We start from the raw sequence: 22,828 nt of genomic DNA, 5'->3' as shown, positions 1-22,828 counted from the left end.
GGGGTAGGCTCTTTAGATAGATAACTTTTCTTTTTCAGGATAGGGCTAATGCTAAGTCTTTCACCAAAGTAGGCGCAATGTATGTTGCGATAAAGTGATTAATCAGTTTTTCAAGCCAGCATATCAAAAAGATCTTGCTACAGAGTGATTCTTCTAAAAAGTGCCTCAAATGCTGTTTAGTCTCATTAACCTTTTGGACATAAATGGAAGTCTTCAATGAAAGATTTGTTTTGTGATTGTAGGAGTTTTGTCTAAAGACATGGGGAAGCGGGAAGTAGATCTTTAGGAGCACACACAGCTGTATCCAAATCAGTGCCTTAGATTGCAACAGTAGTTGCTTTCCTGTTCCTTTGGTTGATCTGTCAGATATGCTGGCTGGTAGTGTTTTAGGAACAAGCAAGCTTAGATGTATACTTGGGTTATGTACTATGAAATAGTTACTGTTTTCCTTTGTCATATATATTACTTTGTCAGAGTATAGCTACAACTTTTCTTTATAGCCAGTTTTGCTAGCTGCTTTTCTTGCCAAATAATGTAGAAAGAAGAGTGTGTGGATCGTTCTGAATTCAGGTCTCTTCCATTGGCTGTATGTGTTACTGGTATCCTGACTGGTAGAAGTTGAAAATAAGAAATGCCGTCTTAACTTAAATTATACAGGCTTACTGTACGAGGACAGTAACTAGTATGTGGTTTTTTGGTTTTTTTTCCCTCTTTTCCCCTTTCCTTTAAAGTTCTGACCTCTGGGCTCTTGGATGTATAATATACCAGCTTGTAGCCGGATTGCCACCATTTAGAGCTGGGTAAGAGACTTCAGATCATATCTTGTATGTAAACTACAGTTTTGTTTTTTGTTTCAGTTTTCACTAAATTGCAGTTTTCAAGGGAAATTAACTACAGTATTCCCTGAATGTTTTCATTAATGATTTCAACCATTGTTCAATATATCTACTACTTTAATAATTTTGGGCTAGATTGTGCTCTTGCTGCAGCCAGGAGTCCCCAGGAGCTAGTCAAAATTCTCCAGGGGCTCCCATGCAGTTCGCATCACCATGGTGGCTACCAAATCCATGAAGAGGATATAGCACACTCCCATCTCTATACTGAGTCAGTTGTGCTCACTTCCGCATTCCTGCCCCCATTCAGGCATCTAGTACCCAAATGGGTACAAAAAGTAGGGAATTATTTTCCCTTTATGAATTTTGTCTATCCCTTGCTCAGGGCTGTTAAGGTGAGAGAAAGCTTCTTGTGCTCTCCCTCTGGTCATCTTTGAGCATCCTCACAGGGGCAGGCTGGAATCTGGCCCTTAACATTTAAAGAATAATGGATTTTTTTTATAAAAAATCTGTATACTATTTGGCTTGTGTAATGCCAGGATAAAAGTATCCTAGGTAACATCTGATGACTAAATATTATACTTGTTTTCTTGCAGCAATGAATATCTTATATTTCAGAAGATAATTAAGTTGGAATATGACTTCCCAGAAAAATTCTTCCCCAAGGCAAAAGACCTTGTGGAAAAGCTTTTGGTAAATATTCATTATATTATTGTCAGATGAATAAATTACATAGGAACTGCATAACGTGCTGAATGTATGACGTTTTCCTACATTTTGTATCCAAACTAACTATAAACTCTCAAACCCCTTTAAACTAACAAGAAACCTAAAGTTCTTGGCCATATAGGGAGAAAATTTGTCATATTGAAAGTAAGCATCGGTTATTAAACAGCATTTTAAATTTACTTTCTTCTGAATTGTGAAGAAAGTGTGTGTACGGGGAACACATCTATTAGTCAAGTTGAAACAAATTATTCTAGATAATCACACAAAACAACACATCAGACTTATAGCACAAATTTACAGACTTTTTATACTCTTAATGCATCATACAATTTGCCAAGAGATAAACTGTTTGTCTGAAAACATCTCTCTTTAGCTATTAGACAGAACTAGCTTCATTATTGGTAAAATTAGAGTTAATTTGCATTGCATTTCAGAGTACTTAACCCATATCGCACACCATTGTAAGTATACCTGCTATAGAATTATGGTAAGATGTTTATAGTGTGAGGATTAAAAAAGTGCAGTCTTATCAATGAGGATTAGAAGCAAGAGTGAAATGAACCTGCAGAAAATATTTACCTTTTTAGTCGGTGCATATTTGTTAAAGCTGGCCAGACTAACAGTCACAGGGTTCAGCATGTTAATGTGCCTGTTAAAACACCGAAGGGATTGCCATTGTGCTGTTATAAAGTTAAAATTTGTTTTTAAACTACTTTCTATTATTTTAAAGAAGTACTAACTTCATTTTAACTTGTCCAGGTTCTGGATGCTACAAAGAGATTAGGCTGTGAAGAAATGGGAGGGTATGGACCTCTTAAGGCTCATCCATTCTTTGAATCCATTACATGGGAGAATCTGCATCATCAGATACCCCCAAAGCTCACAGCATATTTACCCGCTATGTCCGAAGATGATGAGGATTGTTATGGAAATGTAAGTGTCAATTGTGCTATATTGCAACTTGAGACCTTTACATACAGCAGATTAATTCTTGCCAAGATAATATTTTTATTAAAACTATTCTGTCATGAGGCCATCCCCGTGAGCGACGGTCACTCACGGTGCATACGCTGTCTCATGAGGGATACATCTCGCAAAAGTGTACGCACTGCTTCAAATTGAAGGCTCAGTCCAGAGGCTAAAACTTTTTTACTAATGGAGAGCTCTCTCTGGCCAACCTCAGACCCTGGCCCTGATGCCTCTCAAGTGGTGGTCGCCATCCGCATGATCATCAGCCAACCCTCATTTGCCACATACCACCAAGAGAAAGTCTATTCTTTTTCGCCCAGATGAAAAGAAACGGGCCACTAGTTCACCCTCTAAGGAGCTGCCTCAGAAAAAGGCATCCCCTGCAAGGTCAGTAGACTCAACATCTTCAGGGGTGAGACTTCGCTCCCACATCCATCTACGCACCTCCAGTATCGGTGCTAAGGAGAGATCCAAGGACCACAGACAGAAACGCTGTCACTTGGACCCAAGAAGGACAGTGCAAGAATTTTGAAATCGGTGCTGACCACCTCAACTAAAATAACTCTGAGTGCTTTGGCATCGACCAAGCCCTCAGCACTGATGAAGTCCTCTGCACCAACATGACCTTCGGCACCATCTACTGGCCACTTGAGAGAATGCACTTGGCAACGACAGTGCCCCCAGTTTCTACACAGCCACTGATGCTGAGGATGCTCCTGCAGCTACCACAGGAGTTTTGATACCCACGGGACCTGTTTATCTCTCACACCTGAGTTGCCTCTTCCCCATAACAAGCTTCCTGCAGCTCACGCCTCTTCCCTGGAGACACAACACTACACCCCTTCACCACTGAGGACTGCACCGCTCTTCTCTAGCGAGGAGGAAGAGGCGGAGTACTCCATTGCATTGCGCACTCCACCATCATATCAAGGGCATCCATACAGAGAATCATCTTCTCATCCTCGATACCTGGAATCATAGAATATCAGGGTTGGAAGGGACCTCAGGAGGTCATCTAGTCCAACCCCCTGCTCAAAGCAGGACCAACCCCAACTAAATCATCGCAGCCAGGGCTTGGTCAAGCCTGACCTTAAAAATATCAAAGGAAGGAGATTCCACCACCTCCCTAGGTAACGCATTCCAGTGCTTCACCACCCTCCTAGTGAAAAAGTTTTTCCTAATATCCAACCTAAACCTCCCCCACTGCAGCTTGAGACCATTATTCCTTGTTCTGTCATCTGCTACCACTGAGAACAGTCTAGATCTATCCTCTTTGGAACCCCCTTTCAGGTAGTTGAAAGCAGCTATCAAATCCCCCCTCATTCTTCTCTTCCGCAGACTAAACAATCCCAGTTCCCTCAGCCTCTCCTCTTAAGTCATGTGTTCCAGTCCCCTAATCATTTTTGTTGCCCTCTGCTGGACTCTTTCCAATTTTTCCACATCCTTCTTGTAGTGTGGGGCCCAAAACTGGACACAGTACTCCAGATGAGGCCTCACCAATGTCGAATAGAGGCGAACGATCACGCCCCTCCATCTGCTGGCAATACCCCTACATATACATCCCAAAATGCCATTGGCCTTCTTGGCAACAAGGGCACACTGTTGATTCATATCCAGCTTCTCGTCCACTTTAACCCCTAGGTCCTTTCTGCAGAACTGCTGCCGAGCCATTTGGTCCCTAGTCTGTAGCGGTGCATGGGATTCTTCTGTCCTAAGTGCAGGACTCTGCACTTGTCCTTGTTGAACCTCATCAGATTTCTTTTGGCCCAATCCTCCAATTTGTCTAGGGCCCTCTGTATCCTATCCCTATCCTCCAGCGTATCTACCTCTCCTCCCAGTGTCATCTGCAGACTTGCTGAGGGTGCAATCCACACTATCCTCCAGATCATTTATTTTAAGATATTGAACAAAACCGGCCCGACGACCGACCCTTGGGGCACTGCACTTGATACCAACTGCCAGCTAGACATGGAGCCATTGATCATTACCCGTTGAGCCCGACAATCTAGCCAGCTTTCTATCCACCTTATAGTCCATTCGTCCAGCCCATACTTCTTTAACTTGCTGGCAAGAATGCTATGGGAGACCATGTCAAAAGGAGACTAGCAGCGAACCAGGTTTCTGGTATGAGCCTCCATGGATGAAACCCCATATGCCAGTTCCCTCACATTTGCCCTATTGGGCCCTATGGGCTGCATGTATGGCGCACTTTCCCAATTTGTCAACAGACCAGAGACAGAGACGACTACATTCTCCATCTTCATCAGTCTCTAGACTACCTGACTCTGAACCAGAAGCACTAGAGGTGCAGGAGTAAGAAACTGAGGAAGAGGTTACACCACCAATCCACTTCTCATCGTCCCCCAATGAAGGCATCATGCCACCACCTCCAGCATCGGTGGATGATTTTAAACTGTTCCAAGAACTGTTCCACAGGAATGTGGATTTTCTTCAGATCCCTCTGAAGAAGTTGTCGAGCAACTTGTGCTGTTGCTCTCAAAGATAGCACTCCCGATCAATGAGTCCCCATTGGACCCCGCCAAAATGATCTGGCAGACCCCAGTGTCAATATCCACCTACAAGCAAGTGGACAAGAAATACTGTGTCCCCACTAAGGGCATGGAATTTTTTTCCCCCACCCTACTCCAAACTCCCTTGTTGTCAATTTGGTACGAAAGAAGGGGTGACAACACCACTCTAGAACAACCCCCTGTAACAGGGCCTGGAAGAGGTTAGACCTCTTTTTGGTTGTAAAGCATATTCTTCAGCTATACTCTAGTTCAGTGTCACTAACTATGAGGCACTTCTAGCCAAATATAATCGCAAACTATTCCAAATTCCAGGAATTCTGTCCACACCTCCCAGATGATGAAAAGGAGCAGTTCCAGGCACTGGTGACAGAAGGACAACTTCTGGCTTGTACGCACTGCAGACCTCTCTGGACTCTGCAGACACAGCTGCTCGCACTATTGCAACATTGGTTGTGATGAGATGAGAATCATGGCTTCATCTCTCCGGGCTCTCCAGAGAGGTGCAGACCACTGTCAAGGATCTACCCTTTGAAGGATATAAACTCTTCGCTGAGCTCACGGACGAGTCCCTACGTTTTGTAAAGGACTCCAGAGCTACACTCCATTCACTCCACATATATAAGCCAGCACCAAAGAGAAGACTGGGTAGATACCAGCCTACCCAAGGTTTTGCACTCCACACATTTTACTCCTCAGCGGCGGTTGTGACACACAATGCAGGTGACAGAGGCGTCCTCCTAAGAGCAGGCAGATACCAGCACAAGGGGCTACGCTTCACACATCCACCTCAAAACAACAATTTTTAAACTTTGGTTGAAGTCCCAAGGTGCCTCCCTTTGGTCCAGTTGCTGCAACCATCTTTAATAGCACATCAGTTTGGCAACCGCTTGGCCCCTTTCTGCCCATCATGGCAACAAATCACCTCAGACAAGTGGGTCTTAAAAATCTTCAACAAAAAGTATTCTGTTCCATTCCCTCTCTCTCCCATTCACCTAGCCCCCTCTCCGTCCTTCTTCTTACAAACACCTTCTACAAGAAGAAACAAACCACCTTTTGTGACTGGGATCTGTAGAACTGGTCCCTTTCCAGCACAGAAGAGAGAGGTCCCAGAGTGGCAGAGCAGGAGGTTGAGTCAAGCGTGCTCTTAGAGGAGGTGACTGGGGGGGAAGAGACCCTCTCCTCCATCAGAGTCCGCCTTAGATAGAGAAGTGGAAGTGCCTTTGGAGACTGTGATTTGTACAAAAACAACAAGGAGTCCTTGTGGCACCTTAGAGACTAAACACATTTATTTGGGCATAAGCTTTCATGGGCTAGAACCCACTTCATCATCAGATGCATGGAATGGAAAATGCATCTGAAGTGGGTTCTAGCCCATGAAAGCTTATGCCCAAATAAATGTGTTTAGTCTCTAAGGTGCCACAAGGACTCCTCGTTGTTTCTGCTGATGTAGACTAACATGGCTATCCCTCTGAAACCTGTGATTGTACAGGGACTAGAAGATGCTGTGTCACAAATGATATAGGTAATCTCTAGACACAGAGAGAGAGAGAGACAACAGCCCAGAGATGCCAGAAATACTCTAGTACAAATCTATATATCTTATAATAAAACAAACAGACCCATAAGAAAAGATATGTAAGCAAGCAAGCTAGCCCTATGGGCTACAGTACTCTTCATCTCCCCATTGATGCCTAAAAATGACCAAGATCAATGTAAAAACAAGGACTTTGTAATACATTACTTTGGGATTGTAATTAATTATGTAACTGTGCATACTGTTTGTGCATGGATTCTAGTAATTTCTGACTAGATGCTGATGTCTTAACCAGTGCCGCATTACAACCCTTTTGGTATAATAAACAAAGCTAATGATCAATACCACTGAGCTGCTTTTTTGACAATGATAGCAAATGGACTGGAAGCACTCCTTCCATTTATAGTAATCTATAACATTAAACAAATTACTCAGGTGTCCTGTTCCGAGGTTAACCTGATATCGCATTACAGTCAGTTGAGGGCTAGAATTTAACTTGGTGAGGGCTGCATGTTTGTCATGCCTGTGTTAAAGTATAATTGGAAAAAATGTTGATATTTAAGTGTTCTCTTAAATATACGTCTACATGATTCTTCTAGGTTTGTCATGTTTGGTACTATTGTGTTTGTGGGAGGAAAGGGCTTTTGAGTTATACCCAACTCGACCCGTTTCCAATGACGTATTATCAACATTTCCACGAGATAGAGCAGAGGCGTGCGCAAGAGATGGGGGCAAGCCAGGCACGGCCCCCCCAGTCAGTGCGGGTACAGAGCTCCTCTGGGGGTGGGGAGAGCGAGCTCCTCCAGCCATTGAGGGCACAGAAAGTGCCTCTCCAAAGCAGCCAAATCTTTATTCCATGCCCCTGAGCCAGAAGACCTGGAGCTGAGAGCTGGGGGAGCAGTGAGTCCCCCCCGGCACGCTGCAGAGGGTGACATAATTGAAATCATGATTTTGTAGATATTTTACAAATCAGATGACATCTGTGTTCCCTCTAAGCTGTGCGGTCAGGCGGACTCCCAAGAGTGATCAAGTGCTGTGCACTTGATCAGCAGAGCCACGCAGCACACACAGCATGTGTTCAGGTGCCCCTCCCTCCTGCAGCTGCTCCCAGGACCCTCCTGCAAGCTGTGCAGAGTGGGGCATGGAGAGGGGGTGCTGATGTCAGGGTCTCCCCCTCCCCCAGCCCCTGTACCCGATCTCCACAGAGCAGGTGAGAGAGGACAGGGCTCAGGACTCAAGCAGCTCTGAGGTCTGAACCAGCCTTCTGGTGAGTGAGAGCCTTAAAGAGACAGCGCATGGTGTCTCTCTCGAACTTCACAGACAGACAGACATACTTGTGGTGGTGTTACTTCTTGGTACTTCCTGCAATGCACATATATTCTCTGTAATTTTATTCTTTCAAAGTGCTGTTGTTTGAGGTTTTTGGACTGGTCTATGCATTTCATAATTTTTATTGCTCTCTTGCACTTAAATTTAATTCTTTGAGTAGTGAGTTTTACAATGCCTAACCTGTCCTGTCTGGAGTAATTATCCCTATTGGTAACTTTATTTAAAAAATATATTTAAGTTTTCTGTTCTACTGGTGGCGCACAGCCACACATTGCCTCAGAGCACATAACAAAATGTATTCCGCACATGGGTGGGAAAAAATTAGAGGGAACAATGGATGACACCTCTCTTACTTTTCTATCATTAACTTGATTACGGAGTTATATGTGCTCCCAGACTGTACCTGTTTTAGTTCTTTGCTTTGTATGCAAAGAAACCAAACTATTCTAGCAACATCATTATCTCAGCAATAAGTTAAGTCTTACAATCTAAAACTAAACCAGGTGAGATAGTAACTCTTCAGGGTACCTTGTTTAGAAGAAGTTCAATAAACAGTTCTATCAGAGGACAGAGTAATATCTATACCTACTTGCAAGATTTTACTAAGATAACAGTAGATTATCTACATATAACAATTTTTTTAGTCAAAAACACACCAAAATGTAAAATCGGCTCCCTTTCGGTTGCTGTGGAGATATCCCTGATAACACCAGGGCAACTGACTTAATAAAGAAAAGACCCCAGAAACAAGAATAGGCTGAAGTTTGTCACACTGCAGAGAGACCACTTTTTGCAAGAGATAACAGGAAATCAGCATTAAAAAGATTCACTACCAATTAAGGTGTGTTTAGAGTTCACCAGGAAAAAAATTGGGATTTTTGCTTTTTTAAGAATGGTACCTGTTTGCTTGAGAAACTGTATTCTAAGACAAGGAGAAAGGTCAGTAAGATTAACCCTTCTACTCCTAGGATTAATAGTTTCTCTAATTAGTGTAACCTCCAATTTTCACATGCACTCACCTATTTCTGTTAAACAAGTGCAAACCTTGACTGCAATCATTAGGAGTTGAGGAACTAATGCAATTTCCATATATTGGTGACATTTGCTTATAAAAAGCAATTCAAATGCATTGAGTTGAGTCCTCAGAAATGTGCAGGAGTTGGTAGCAATCAGTAAAAGCACATCAATCTTTCTTGAGAGGTTTTATGCTGTGCTGTTGTAGCCCTGTTGGTCCCAGGATAGTAGAGACAAGGCGGGTGAGGTAGTATCTTTTATTGGGCTCACTTCTGTTGGTGAGAGAGAGACATGCTTTTGAGCTACACAGAGCCCAGACCTGAGGAGGAGCTCTCCGTAGCTTGAAAGTTAAGCTTTTCTCTCTCTCCAACAGAAGTTGGTCCAATAAAAGGTATTACCTCACCCAGCTTGTCTCTCTTGAGAAATTTATGGCATTGAATGGGTGGGTCCCTTTATTTCTAAGATGTTATCATAGTTTCCTTGTTGCTTCTGAATCTCCAAACAGAAGTTATTGATTGATCCATTGTGTCATTGGAATTCCTTCCAAAGCTTTCTCATTGTGCTCCCCACTTGTGGAACTTTTGATCTTTTACTAGTAGACAGGGTATGAGATGTTTACTGAAAGCAGATTGGATTGAAATTACAGGCTTAGATATGCCGCTGTATGAGGAGTGGTGTGGACACTGCGCAGCAGGAGCATCAAAAGACAGTGGGTGAAATCCACAAAGGGATTTAGGCATTACTATGATGAGCATCATGGTGCCTAATAATTGGGCTCTTAGAAAATCACAGAAACAACACTCTGATCCACACAGTAGAGTTATTACCTTGATTATCATGCACACTGTAGGGAGAGTGGTCGCTTTGGATAAGCTATTACCAGCAGGAGAGTGAGTTTGTGTGTGGCGGGGGGGGGGGGGGGGGGGGGGGGCGGAGGGTGAGAAAACCTGGATTTGTGCTGGAAGTGGCCCAACTTGATTATCATACACATTGTAAGGAGAGTGGTCACTTTGGATGGGCTATTACCAGCAGGAGGGTGAGAAAACCTGGATTTGTGCTGGAAATGGCCCAACTTGATTATCATAGACATTGTAAGGAGAGTGATCACTTTAGATAAGCTATTACCAGCAGGAGAGTGGGGTGGGAGGAGGTATTGTTTCATGGTCTCTGTGTATATAATGTCTTCTGCAGTTTCCACAGTATGCATCCGATGAAGTGAGCTGTAGCTCACGAAAGCTCATGCTCAAATAAATTGGTTAGTCTCTAAGGTGCCACAAGTACTCCTTTTCTTTTTACAGTAGAGTTAGGTGCCTAAATTCCCTATACAATGAACGGGGAGAGGGAGACACCTTGAAATGGAATCGACAAAAACCAGCGCACTAGGCAGCTCCTTGCCTGGTCTAGCCAGTGGGAGAGTCTGTTCTAAGCCCCTTCCCTTTCTCAGACAGGCACTTGCATCCAGGCTTCAGGGAGACACCTAGATCTGCTAGAGATCTATGAACAGGAATCTGATTCCTGGTTTAGGCCCCTGCCTCATTCCGTGCAACCACTGCCACCAGCCGTTTTGCAGGTGCTGGCACAACTGCCTACCTTATAATGTTTAGCCCATTGGTTAGGGTACCTCAGTCTCTCCTGTTTAAGATGGTCCACAGTGGATAAAGAGCATTTGGGCCAGAGAGAGAGTGTAGGAAGGGCTTTGTAGTCCAGTGGTCAGAGCACTCATTCAGGGGTCAGGAGACCCTGGTTCAAGTCTCTCTGCTCCAATCACTTTCTTTATCCACAGTGGCAAAGCTTCAACAAGAGAGACTGAGAGAGCCCCCACATCAGAATATCCCATAGTTCAAATCCTTTCCTGCTCTGGCAGAGAGCCAAATTGAAGCTGGGTCTCTCACATCCCAGGCAAGTGCTGTAATCACTGGGCTAAAAGTTACGAGGTGGGCCATGGCAGCAACAGCAGCCAACCGCCTCCTCAATCTTTTTTCTTTTTTTTTTAGGGGACCTGATCCAGCAGGCACCCTCTGAGTGTGGCCATCAAATCAGGCATGTTAGGCATCTGAGGGCCTGTCTTCCCCTGGGGCTCAGGTGGGAGATGGGTGTCCAATGCCTAGAGTGAGGCAGCAGTGCATATGCCTAGACACAAACTTAGGCGCCAAGTGAGTTTAGGCACCAACAGAATTCAGTAGGAGTTTTGTGGATCACAGTGGGGAATCTAGGCACCTAAAAATGGGATTTAGGTACCTAAATCTGTGTAGGCACCTAAGTAGTGTTGTGGATTCTACTCTTCGAACCTCCCAGAGTTCCAGGGTATGCAAGAGAACATAACTGTTGTTACACATCTTATGGGGTGTTCTTAGCTCATCTCTTATGGTGCATGCTGCTTAACAAATAATAAGACCAAATAACTAGGAGTAGTGAGATGAAACTGGCAAATGAAAATTCCTAATAAGATGTGTTTGGATTATGGAAGCATCATTCCTGGAGACAAATCAAAATTGAAGTGGATGACCTCATATTTATTCTCCTTTGTAAAGTACTTTGAGATTTATGGATGAAAATCTATACAAGAATTAAATATTATTTGTATTAGATTGTGACAAACAGAACACAGCCATAAAAGCTAGCGGTGGGAAAAACAATGTATGACATCGAAACATGACTGGCTTTCTGTCATGTGTGTACGCAAGTAATAAATTACCTGATTTGTTTTATAGCTTTTGCTTAACATGCTGGTATCTCTAACTCAACTTTGTGACAGTGATGTATTCGCTGTTACAAACCAAGTAATTTATTGGTTATATTTTTTTAGAGCATGTCATTGTAGCTAATCAGCAGTAAAACTTTAGAATTAAAAGCAGCTTTTCAGTGTTTTATATAAAAATGTTGAATATAGCTTTTTATTAAAAAAAAAAAAAAAAAAAAGTGACTAAAATTTCTTTTAATAATTTTTCCTTCTTTAGTACGACAATCTCCTGAGTCAGTTTGGTTGCATGCAAGTTTCTGGTTCGGCATCCTCCCATTCACTATCTGCCCCAGAGACAAGTCACCCACAAACATCAGGGAACATAGAACAGTACATTCACGATCTTGACAATAATTCCTTTGAGTTGGACTTGCAGTTTTCTGAAGATGAGAAGAGGCTACTACTGGCAAAACAGGCTGGTGGAAATCCATGGTAAGATGTTTAAAGTGATTGATCTGTGATTTTTGTGCTGTAATAAGGAATCTACAAAACAGTAAACCATCCATTCTTGCCTTGGTTCATATTCATCTTTATCAGAATCCTAGTAGCTGAACAGTTAATGATTTCATTAGTAATTATGCTTTTCTTGACTAAAGATTTTTGCTAGTACCACTTTCAGAATAATGTGCAATGATAATCTGGAAAATGACGTGTGTGTCATATATACTGGCAGTGGGGTTGTGTTTTCTCTCGGACTCCGTATCAAATGAACTCAGCTAACCAATAAAGAGAGGCTTTTTTTATCTGCTTCTCCTGTAAAATCAATCTGGAATCTGAAAAACAGTGTGATTCTTTGCTTCTCATATATGGGCTCCAATAATAGAAGCTCTTCAAGCCAAATTAAGCTCATTTACACCTCCATAATCCCACTGTCTTCAGATTATACCATCAATAACAGTTAGGTGCAATCCATCAATCTTGTCACAGCAGGAATTAAGTTGCAAATAAATTATAACCTACTGATATCTAGCAAATAGTTTTGGGGTAGGAAAGAAGAGGTTGAAATTCATCTAATAATTAAAGTTATAGCCATGGCTCATGGAACAGAGAGGGGAGATCTATAGAGAAATGGGAATTTTTTAAAGATTCCAAAGCAATGGATCTTTAGATATATCCCAGATAGATTTGAAAGAAAAAGAAAACAACAACAAGGGTAGTTGTGGATACTGGGGGAGGGGTGCTTCTGTAATGACAATTCTTTTTTTTTTTTCTTTCTTGTTAGGCACCAGTTTGTAGAAAACAACTTAATACTAAAAATGGGTCCAGTAGATAAAAGAAAGGTAAGTCTCATTATCCTATCTAACACGATGTAAAATGTCTTTGTTCTTGCAGTTGCACCTCTGAGAGCTGTATTGCTAAGGAATCTGTCTTTGGAATTCCCTGATTTGTATAGATTTGTTAGTTCTGTCCCAAATCTATCGTTCCTTTTATAAAAGATGTCATAGCATTTCCTAGCAAACAGCTTTTCACAAATTTAATATCCTTCCTTTTTTAAAACAAAAGTTATGGTACACTCTTGGTTGGACGAAAGTTGCAGTCAGATTAGCTGATGGTGCTTCCAATTTGTAATCAGCTGTGAATGGAGATGTCTTCTCTCCTCCTTTATCAATCTGATTAGTCCAGCATGACACTCCGTTTTCAGTTGTTCTTGATATGGATGTTTGCTATGTGTGTTGTTGGGCTGCTAATGTCTGAAACTAGAATACAGGCCATTATTGTCCTAAATGTAATATTTAATCCTTCTGAGGTAGAATGAAACAGTCTCTCATTCTAAGAGCAACTCCACTTTCCTTCCTTCTATCCTCCTTCCAACTTAGGGCTACTCTGTAGAGGGTTCCCTTTACATTGTACTGCTGTGACCAGCCTGCACTTTCACCAGCACACATACAGGTAGGGACACACCCAGCTGCAGTTATATGCAGATGCTGTGATCAGCCCTGCATGGGAAGGCTCCAGCTAGGGAACTTCCTATCTACACAAAGCAGATTACTTAGCAAATAAACAAAACACACAAACTAAGCTTAATATACTACACAGATTGAATATGAATAGCAAATTCTCACCCTGGGTGATGATACAAGCAGGCTGCAGATTCTTAAGGGGCAAGCTACGCTTGGATTGCAGCTTGGAATCCCCAGGTGTTCCATTCACAAACTAAAAATCCCTTTAGCCTGGATCCAGCACTTTCCTCAGTTCAGTCTTTGTTCCTCAGGTGTTTCCAGGAGTCTCTTTGGGTGGGGAGTCGGTGAAGAACCAAGATGTCACTCCCCTGCCTTATATAGTTTTTGCATATGGGGGGAACCCTTTGTTTCAATGCTTGGTTCCCGTACCAGTCAGTGGAAAAAATACTGATATCCCAAGATGGAGTCCAGCACCAAGAGACCTGGTCACATGTCCCTGTAGTGTGTCAGCAGCCATGACTTGGAGGCTGTCTGCAGTATCCTCAGGAAGGCCCCCAGGTGGGAGATAAGCTTTTTTTATTTTTTAAGGCCTATTGTTTTCTCTAATGCCCTTCCCCACTCAGCTTTTCAGAATGAAACCATCTCGTCTAGTGCGCGTTTCCCAGGTGTAAACACATTTGTAATACAGATACATAGTCAATATTCTTAACTTCAGATACAAAAATGGTACATGCACACAAATATGATGATCTTATTCAGTAAATCATAACCTTTCCAATGACACCTCACATGACTTATCTTGCATAATTATGATGTATTTTATGCCATAATCATATCCTAATAATATCACTGAAGAACATGGGATACAGTGTCACAAGGTTAACTATTTAAAATGCTGGTTATATTGACACTACAGCAGAAATGCACTGAGACGCATTCAAGAATATAGTCAAGAAGCAGAAATTGTTTATACAGTGCTATGTGAGCTTCACAAACAGACTCAGTCCCTGCCCAAATTACTTACAATGCAAGATACATGTGATGTAGGCAAAGACAAAGTGGAGAGTGGAAAAGAAGGGGAACAGGTGAGGAAGGGGCAAACTTTTCATGTAAAGTTAGTGATGTTTTAGTCTAGTTATTTTTAAATTATTTTAAAACCTTTATATTCTCTTGTACAGGACTTAGTCTCAGTCCCACAAAGAAACTTCTAAGTGTCTTGTCAGTATTACCTTCCAAATATGTTAATTTAAAAAGGGTGTGTGTGTAATATTAAAAAAAAAAAAAAAAAAAAAAAAAAAAAAAAAACCCACACAAACCAAACAAGGGTAAGTAATGTAATGCTGAGTTTTTTATAAAAAGCTCCAAAGGCGAGCCTGGCAATTACAGGCCTAACTTCGGTATCAGGCAAATTAGTTGAAACTATAGTAAAAAACAAACAAACAAACAAAAAAAAACAGAATTATCTCACACACATGAACACAATATGTTGGGGAAGAGTCAACAGGGCTTTTGTAAAGGGAAATCATGCCTCACCAATCTGTTAGAATTCTTTGAGAGAGTCAGCAAGCACGTGGGCTAGGGTGATCACATAACACAACGACTAGGGGTCACCTGATAAAATTAATAGGCAGCAGGTTTAAAAGAAACATAAGGAAGTGCTTCTTCACACAACACACAGTCAACCTGTGGAACTCGTTGCCGGGGAGGTTGTGAAGCCCAAAAGTATAAATTGGTTCAAAAGAGAATTAGATAAATTTGTGGAGAACAGGTCCATCAACAGCTATTGGCCAAGATGGTCAGGGGTGCAGCCCCATGCTCCACATGTCCCTAAACTTTCAACTGGCACTGACCATTGTCACAGACAGAATATTTGGCTAGATGGATCATTAGTCTGATCCTGTATGGCCATTCTTATGTTCTAACATTTTGAAACTGTAGTAAATTCAGAAACTTACTAGAAGCCCAACTGTGAAATTAGTCAATCTATATTAACTCTGTTTCCATAACGATGTCCTGAGAGAATAAGCATCCCATATTACTTTATCCATCTATAATACAAATATTAGTTTTATTAGTCAGCACAGATACTAGAATGTGTACGTTATATAGTGATGGTGCTGCGTGCCAGTACACGTACAAGGATTTGACAGCTTCCTGATAAGATAAATACTGAAGGCAGTTGTTCGCTGCTCTTTATTAAGGCTGTGATTCAGGAACGCATATAAGCAAGTGCTGGAGCCCACTGGCATCACTGTGACTTAAGCACATGCTTTAAGAGTGTTTTCAGGCAGGGGGAAGTGAGAAAAACAACACACACAGCTCTGAGAGAATAGATCTAATAGTAATATTCAGTTCTTCCTTTGCCTTGATACACTTTGTGTTGCTGCTACTGTTCTCTTTGTCAGGGATTGTTTGCTCGTCGGCGCCAATTATTGCTCACTGAAGGGCCCCATCTCTATTATGTGGATCCTGTCAACAAAGTTCTGAAAGGAGAAATTCCATGGTCACTAGAGCTGCGACCAGAAGCTAAGAATTTTAAGACCTTTTTTGTTCATACAGTAAGTGACTGTCTTTAGGGTTTTTCCCAAAAGTCTTAATATAATTGTAATCAGTTTTCTTTCAAATTAATTTCCAATAATTTGTTAAACTTTTTGTTGATAGAATGTTTTCATTGCCTGTGTACTACAAAGATTTGAACAGTTATTCATGAATGCTAGTCTGCTGATATTAGTGTATTTTTACAAAGAGAGGATTGAATTTTTTTTTAATACAAAGAAATATAAACTTTAAATGGATTGTGTGATATAGAAATGCTTCAAGAGTTTGATTTTCATCTTCGTCTCTTCAAAATAGTCAAAGCACTCTTGCATATTGCAGCTGACTAAAATTGTGCCAATGACTTACTGTATCAGTTAATCAGTCTACATATTTTAAATGGAAAAATGTCATTTACTAACTGTACAGTTATCCAGAAATAATGTACATTGCTCTGTTACTACAATTGATATTAATTAATAGGTTCCTGAACAGATTTTTAATCATTTAATTCTGAATTAGTTTTCTTGCTACCAGTAGAATATTTATTGGTCTTTTTTCTGATTCTTGTCTTTTATATGTTCTTGAAAATGTCATTAAACTATTATTTACTTGTAGCCTAACAGGACATATTACCTGATGGACCCAAGTGGGAATGCTCACAAATGGTGCAAAAAGATACATGAAGTTTGGCGGCACAGATACCATCAGAATGCTGCTAAATAGTAAAGCTCATCCAAAATGTCCCAGTCTCCCTACTTGCTGCTAGAACTCCATGTGCAGCCAATCAGAGGAATCTTCCCAACCCACCTATTATCCATCTCAAGGGGAAGCATATGTCTGAAATATTTTGTTTTTTTTAAAAAAACAACAAACATAAATGGAATTCAGGGTCGCTTTGCTTGCTCTTTGTGCTTCTGTTGAGGCTTCCACTTGCATATCGTTGAAGTGAGGATCTTGCTTTTGTGCACTTCAGCTCTATTTCTGCTGCAAACTAATGGATAGACCTTGCATTACCAGCTTCACTTAAGATCAGTTAAAACTGATCTACACGCACACACCCCAGATCATGTACCGGTCCTGCACTTTATGGGGCTGGGATTATTTCTGTGACTTTCAGATTATCATTAAACTGTATTTCATCAGGGAGCTTTTAAATGCTTCTGCTGAGGTGTAACCAGCACCTCCTCTCTTTACTTTACTCCCCCCCCCCCCCCTTTTTTTTTTTTCTAACTGGTATCTGGCATTTGCAGTCAGGCCAGTTGCACCCTTGCATAATTCCTAATATATAGTTCTGGTTGCAGGATTTCCATGGTACTTATTATAATTATGTGAGTAAATCAGATGTATGTGTCTGGCAGTCAGACGCTGATGATACAGGTTGTAAGAAAGTAAAATGCTGAACGTGGCACTGAAAATTTTCTAAAATTGAAATTTTCGCTTTTGAAGTTCATAAAGTTTTAAACATGGAATTTTAATTTGATGCATTTACAAGTTTAATCAAGGGACAATAAATTACCAGCATGCTTTTAATTAATACTAACTAAATTTAAATTAACCAGTTAGTATAAAATGTTACTATTGAGGTAGTAATTAGACTCTTCAGCTTTTCAGGAGATGAGGACAAGTAGCTTTCTTTCCAGGGTATGCATGTATTGTGCATTTTAGCGGGGCCAACCTATTTACTTGGGTAGAGAAGAAAGAATGAAAACTTTGATGTACAATTGATGACTTGATTTGTCTTTGTATAATGAGATGTACAAATATTCTTGTCCTGGTCATTGGCCAAACAACTTGCAGACCTTTTAGCAATTCTGAAAATATTTTAAATGATTGAAATATAATAAGCTTATACACTAATCTGAATAGTTGAAAGTTCAAATGAAAATGTTTGATACAAAGGAGAAAATGTATGGTACTTTAGTCATATCTATAAATGTTTGTTTCATATCGGTCTGCTTCATCCTTTTCAAATTAAATTGTTAAATTGTTAAATTTCCTGTGACACAGCAAAGACTTTGCTTTGTACATGTTAAAAGTAACTTCTCTAATAGTGTTTTCCATATATCTGTGCTTCTGGGTAACCAGATCCCTTGGAAAGAGCACGCCCGTGCCTGGACAAAGACATTCCTCCCTCATGTTTAAAGCAGTATAAATACCACACCTATTCACTCATTCATTTTCAGAAATATCTCATATTTGCCCCTTTGCCCTTGAATTGTTTCTGTACGAAGTACTTCTTCCCCCTAGAAGTAACCAAGCAGTGCTAGATTTTCCATATGCACCTAAAGAAGCCTGTTGTGTAACAGTTCGATATGTCAGTATTTTCAGATCCTTAAAGGAGAGTCTGAGTTGCTACTCTCCTCCTAATTCATTTTGAAGAAGTACCAGGGTGCAGTTAGATTCTGTAGTAAAGAATCCACACCAAATCCACACTCTCTACAACAAAATCACTAACGTGCATGGTCATATCTTGTGGACGAGGATGAGGGGGTTCAGTGCCTAATAGGCTCCTGGCATAAAGGGAAAAGTAGAGGATATTCCTCCTGTTAAAATCAGATGCTAGTCCGAAAGTGACTTCACCCCTACTCCAAAGGCAAAACCACTTGGCACTAAGTTCTTGGAGTAACACAGGACTCCTGCAACTATATTAACTCCATAGCCAACATCACAGCCAAGATAACCTGCTATTGTGTTTTGTTTTGTTTTTAGTTTGTGGCAATGGATACCTGTTAGTACTAAAGCTATCCACTTCACCTGTATGTCAGCTCTATCTGAGGCAGTGCAGCAGGTTCTGGATTACAAGTCTGTACCACTCTGCTATAGGCAGGTACTATTCTTGCCTTCTGTAGAAGAGCCTGGTTGTAGTGGAGCTGTACAGCAGCTCAAACATATTTACTGCTGTTACTTTAAGTGCAGCATCTCCAAGCATAACACACAGTTTTGCAAAGTGGTGGCTTGTTATGGGGTCTAGCAATGACTTCACTATTTTGAACAGAGGCTAGAGTAGCATCAATAAACCTATTCATTTCAGCAGATTACATGCTTTCTCTAAACACATTTTCTGTAACATCAAATAGTTTAGCAACCCCCTCTTGTCATTCAGAAATATCTTCTCCTCCTTTCTGCCCACTGCTTTTTTTAAAAACTCCCTATAACATGTGATCCTGCATACACACTACTTTCACCCAAAGATGGTCTCTTGAGAAAGAAAGCAAGAATGATTGCAGTCATTGCTGTGCAGATAGTAAATGTGAGAGCCTGAAACGTTGGGTGTTTGCATTGTGGGGTACTTTGCAAAATGACAGTATTGCAATTAGAAACTTCTCCAGGCAGACTCCTGCACTAAGCTCCCTCTCCTCTGCATATTCATGTTCTTCGTTAAGCCATGCTCGGCAGGTAGGGTTATGGCCCATGAAAAAAGTTGAGTAGTTTTAGCTATTATTCTCTAGAACAAGTTACAATATTGAGCACTACCATCTATAGTAGGTGAAACCTCACAAATAACAATCAGCTTCCAAGAAATGTTTTTTTCATTCTATTTTTTTTCCCCTCAGATTACTTGGACTCAGTCCAAAATGTAATTCACAAACCTTCACTGAGGAATGGACTCTTTTTGCAGTGGAAGGGGGCAAAAGCTGAGCCAGAGGCTTGCCATCCTTCATCTCTGCTTTATTGGAGGAGGGCAAGTCAAGTGAAACTACTTCTCACCCCTATATTTCCCCTCCAGTGAAGAGGAGAATAGGCTAGAAAAGGCTGCTCCTTGCTGTTGCACTTACAGTAGGGGGCCAAAACTATTCTGGGAGAGGCTTCCCCGAGTCACTTTCCTGTGTATGGGGGTATAGAAGTGGAAGATTCAGACTATGGGAGGATAAGGCAAAGGCTCTCACGTGGAATGGGTAGATGTTTGTAGCCTGCTTAAGGACATATCATGCTCTGTACTATGGTGGAGGGTTCCTGCATTGGATAGGAATATCTCAGTGTAGGGATGTCCTTATGGACAAAGCAGTTGAGTGCTTTCTGCAGGAGCATGCTCAGTCGTTCATGAGAATGCATGGAGAAGAGTACTAGAGAAGTGCTAAATGGCCTGCTCTAGGGCTGAGAGCAGGTCATTTAGAAGTTTCCATACTGTAATCATATGATTTCCAGAGGGGAGAGTGTAGCTGGCCACAAGCAGCCTCTTTGTTCTTGAAGATATTTGGGAAAAGGAGTACAGAGCGTGATTCGTTCACTTTCCTTTCCCAGCTACAATTACCAAGATTTCCAGAAAGACTGTGAATCAGTGTGGCTGTGATTCAGATTAGGAGACATTTAGTTTGAGATCAGACTCCCAGAAGGGTACTCAACTCTGGTGATGGGCCTGCTTTCCATTGAATGAAAAAGGCAGTGGGATTGGTGCTAGAAGGGATACTTAACCCACCTTCCTCTCCCCTGGGGACATTGACCGAGTCTTGTCTCCTGTACAGCTTAACAAATATCAGGACATGTTCAAGATTCCTGGGCTAGGCTGAGAGTTTGCTTTATCACCATTTGCCTCAATGTCCTAAGCCCTCTTCTGAGCAGGGTTTATTTTAAGGACAGTTAAGTTATAGCTCACATAAGCATTGTTTTTCAGCTTTAGACGATCTATTGTATCTATCATGAGCAGTGTAACAGAACAGTCTTAAGAGGTGCTGTACTATCAAAGTTGGAGTCTCTAAGGCATCTTCAGAACTATGCAGCATTGCTGTTGTCCCATAATGCTGTTGAACTGTGTAGCAAATTCTGCTAGATACAGCCCCAGAAAACTTCCTGAGGGATGGGTAAAAGTATTATAGCCATGCTTCAGCTTTTGTGATGTGATATATGAGGGATGGTATGTTGGACACTGACGCCTTCCGTATTGGGCATTTTCAAAGGATCCTGTGGATTTAGCCCTCATAAACTGAAGAGAAATCATTTCTTCTGTGTGTTAGGTTGACTTTGGAAATCCAAGTTTAATTATCAGTGATAAATTTCCCCAATTTTAAAATAATATAGACAATAGATGTATGTCTCCTGCAACCTAGACAACAAACACTGAAAATGTGTGTGCATGCGTGTTTGTATGTGTGAAGTGGGGCGATATTACATGATGCAAATGCTATGAACTGTGGCTGGATGGGCAATATTATACTCAACCACTTCCAACTTTTTACTATTCATGCTGGACTGACGAGTGTCTTTGTGAAGGGCCATATAAATATTTTGGAGATCTAGGTCCTGTTGGCTCAAAAACGTGTCCATAAAGAAGGCAGTAGCTTAAATAATGAAGTTCTTTCACCCCAGATCCTGACTGGGAGCTGAGTATTCCAACTGGACCATATAGCTGTAATTCTTCCTATCTATGATGAGATTCTTTGTTAGTCTGGGTAGTTTCCTGTGGGAATAAAACATTCATTAATAAGGTCTTAGCTGAGGAAAGGAGGTACATGATTTTCTAAAGCTGGGCTTTGTGGATGCTACACACAACTCTCTCTTCCTCAACCTAGTATTTTAAAAAGAACTGAGGTGTGTACAAATGGGTGTGGTATTTATACTACTTGAAGCATTTGGTGAATACTTCAACCATGTTGTCTTTAGGCCAATATTTTACTAATTAAACTATGAATCACTTCTGCAATGCCTCGTGGCCCAGAAAATGTCTGTTCATAGATACTTCCTTCAGTCATCTTGCAGGTAAGTAATTCTCTTTGACCCAGAGCAGTGTATTTTCAGCTAAAATGAGAAATTTATAATCAAACTGGTAAACTGCATTTCCCCATAACGTGTTTGCACTGTCTTGGAAGAAACACAGCTATAAACAGTGAACAATTTAGAAATGGAAAACCATTTCTTAAACTGTCTGAAGCATGCAAGTCCAGTACATCTGAATGAGCGTGAATGGGGATAGTTGCTATTTGAAAAGCTTATGTACTGAGTTTGATTGGATATGGCAAAGTCTCCTAAATTGTGGCAGAACTCACAACTGCTGTATCTAACAAAAAAACCAAACAAACTAGGAACTATAATCAATTTTGATAGATGTTAGCTGTCTTTCAGGTTGGTGGCAGTCACTTATGATGTGTGTAATATTCTCTACCTGGTTTGTAGCTGTAACTGTGATGTACAGGAAAAGCAAAAAATAAAGAAGCAAACAAAAACAGAAGCAAATAATGCAGTGATATTAGGATAAACATTTTTGTATTTTTATTCTTCTAAGGTTATTTGCTGGTGCGCATTGGCCTCTAGTTCAGTCTGTGTTATTTAAATTCTAATATATGAATTATTTGGATTGAATTCATGTTCGGGGCCATGGTGTTGTATGTATTGATGTACAGCCTTGAATGTGAATAATTATTGTAAACTATATTTTACACCTTTCTCTGGCTTTATTATATAAATTTTCTATTGGTCGATGATTTAATCATATCTCATAATTTAATGACTGTTTGTTCTCCGCCCGACAGCTCTCTGTGCTGTAGATGTAGCTAGTGACTGGATGATGAAGTTTCACTTACGCTCGATAGTCTTGTAATAAAAGCATGTAGGGTCCTAGGCCCTAGACTCCCGCCTCTTTTTCTGCGCCGCTCGGCACCGGGCCTGCCGCAGCCTGAGGGGGCTACTGCCCGCCGTCGGCTGAGGAGCCGCGCCGCGTGGAGGACAAACGCGCCCGCCGCCGCTACTTCCGGCGGATGTCACGTCAGCGTATGAGA

At 41.2% G+C, this 22,828-nt stretch overlaps 1 protein-coding gene across 6 annotated transcripts in view; it reads left to right on the top strand.

Annotated features, from left to right (window-relative positions):
• The window catches only part of PDPK1 (3-phosphoinositide dependent protein kinase 1), a 156,127-nt gene that overhangs the window by 74,805 nt on the left and 58,494 nt on the right, over positions 1-22,828 (top strand). For 5 of the 6 annotated variants that reach the window (XM_037910729.2, XM_037910731.2, XM_037910730.2 and 2 more), the window contains 7 exons: positions 732-800; positions 1,430-1,526; positions 2,322-2,495; positions 11,897-12,111; positions 12,902-12,959; positions 15,986-16,138; positions 16,734-22,672. In XM_037910729.2, the coding sequence (XP_037766657.1) occupies positions 732-800; positions 1,430-1,526; positions 2,322-2,495; positions 11,897-12,111; positions 12,902-12,959; positions 15,986-16,138; positions 16,734-16,841 (874 nt within the window). In that variant the 3' untranslated portion in view covers positions 16,842-22,672. Of the gene's footprint in view, positions 1-731; positions 801-1,429; positions 1,527-2,321; positions 2,496-11,896; positions 12,112-12,901; positions 12,960-15,985; positions 16,139-16,733; positions 22,673-22,828 lie in introns of those variants that run through there. The other variant, XM_043524118.1, reaches the window with a different exon arrangement.

The sequence above is a fragment of the Chelonia mydas genome, chromosome 10, assembly GCF_015237465.2.
Source record: "Chelonia mydas isolate rCheMyd1 chromosome 10, rCheMyd1.pri.v2, whole genome shotgun sequence".
Taxonomy (NCBI): Eukaryota; Metazoa; Chordata; order Testudines; family Cheloniidae; genus Chelonia; species Chelonia mydas.
This window is presented reverse-complemented; position numbering and strand designations above follow the sequence as displayed.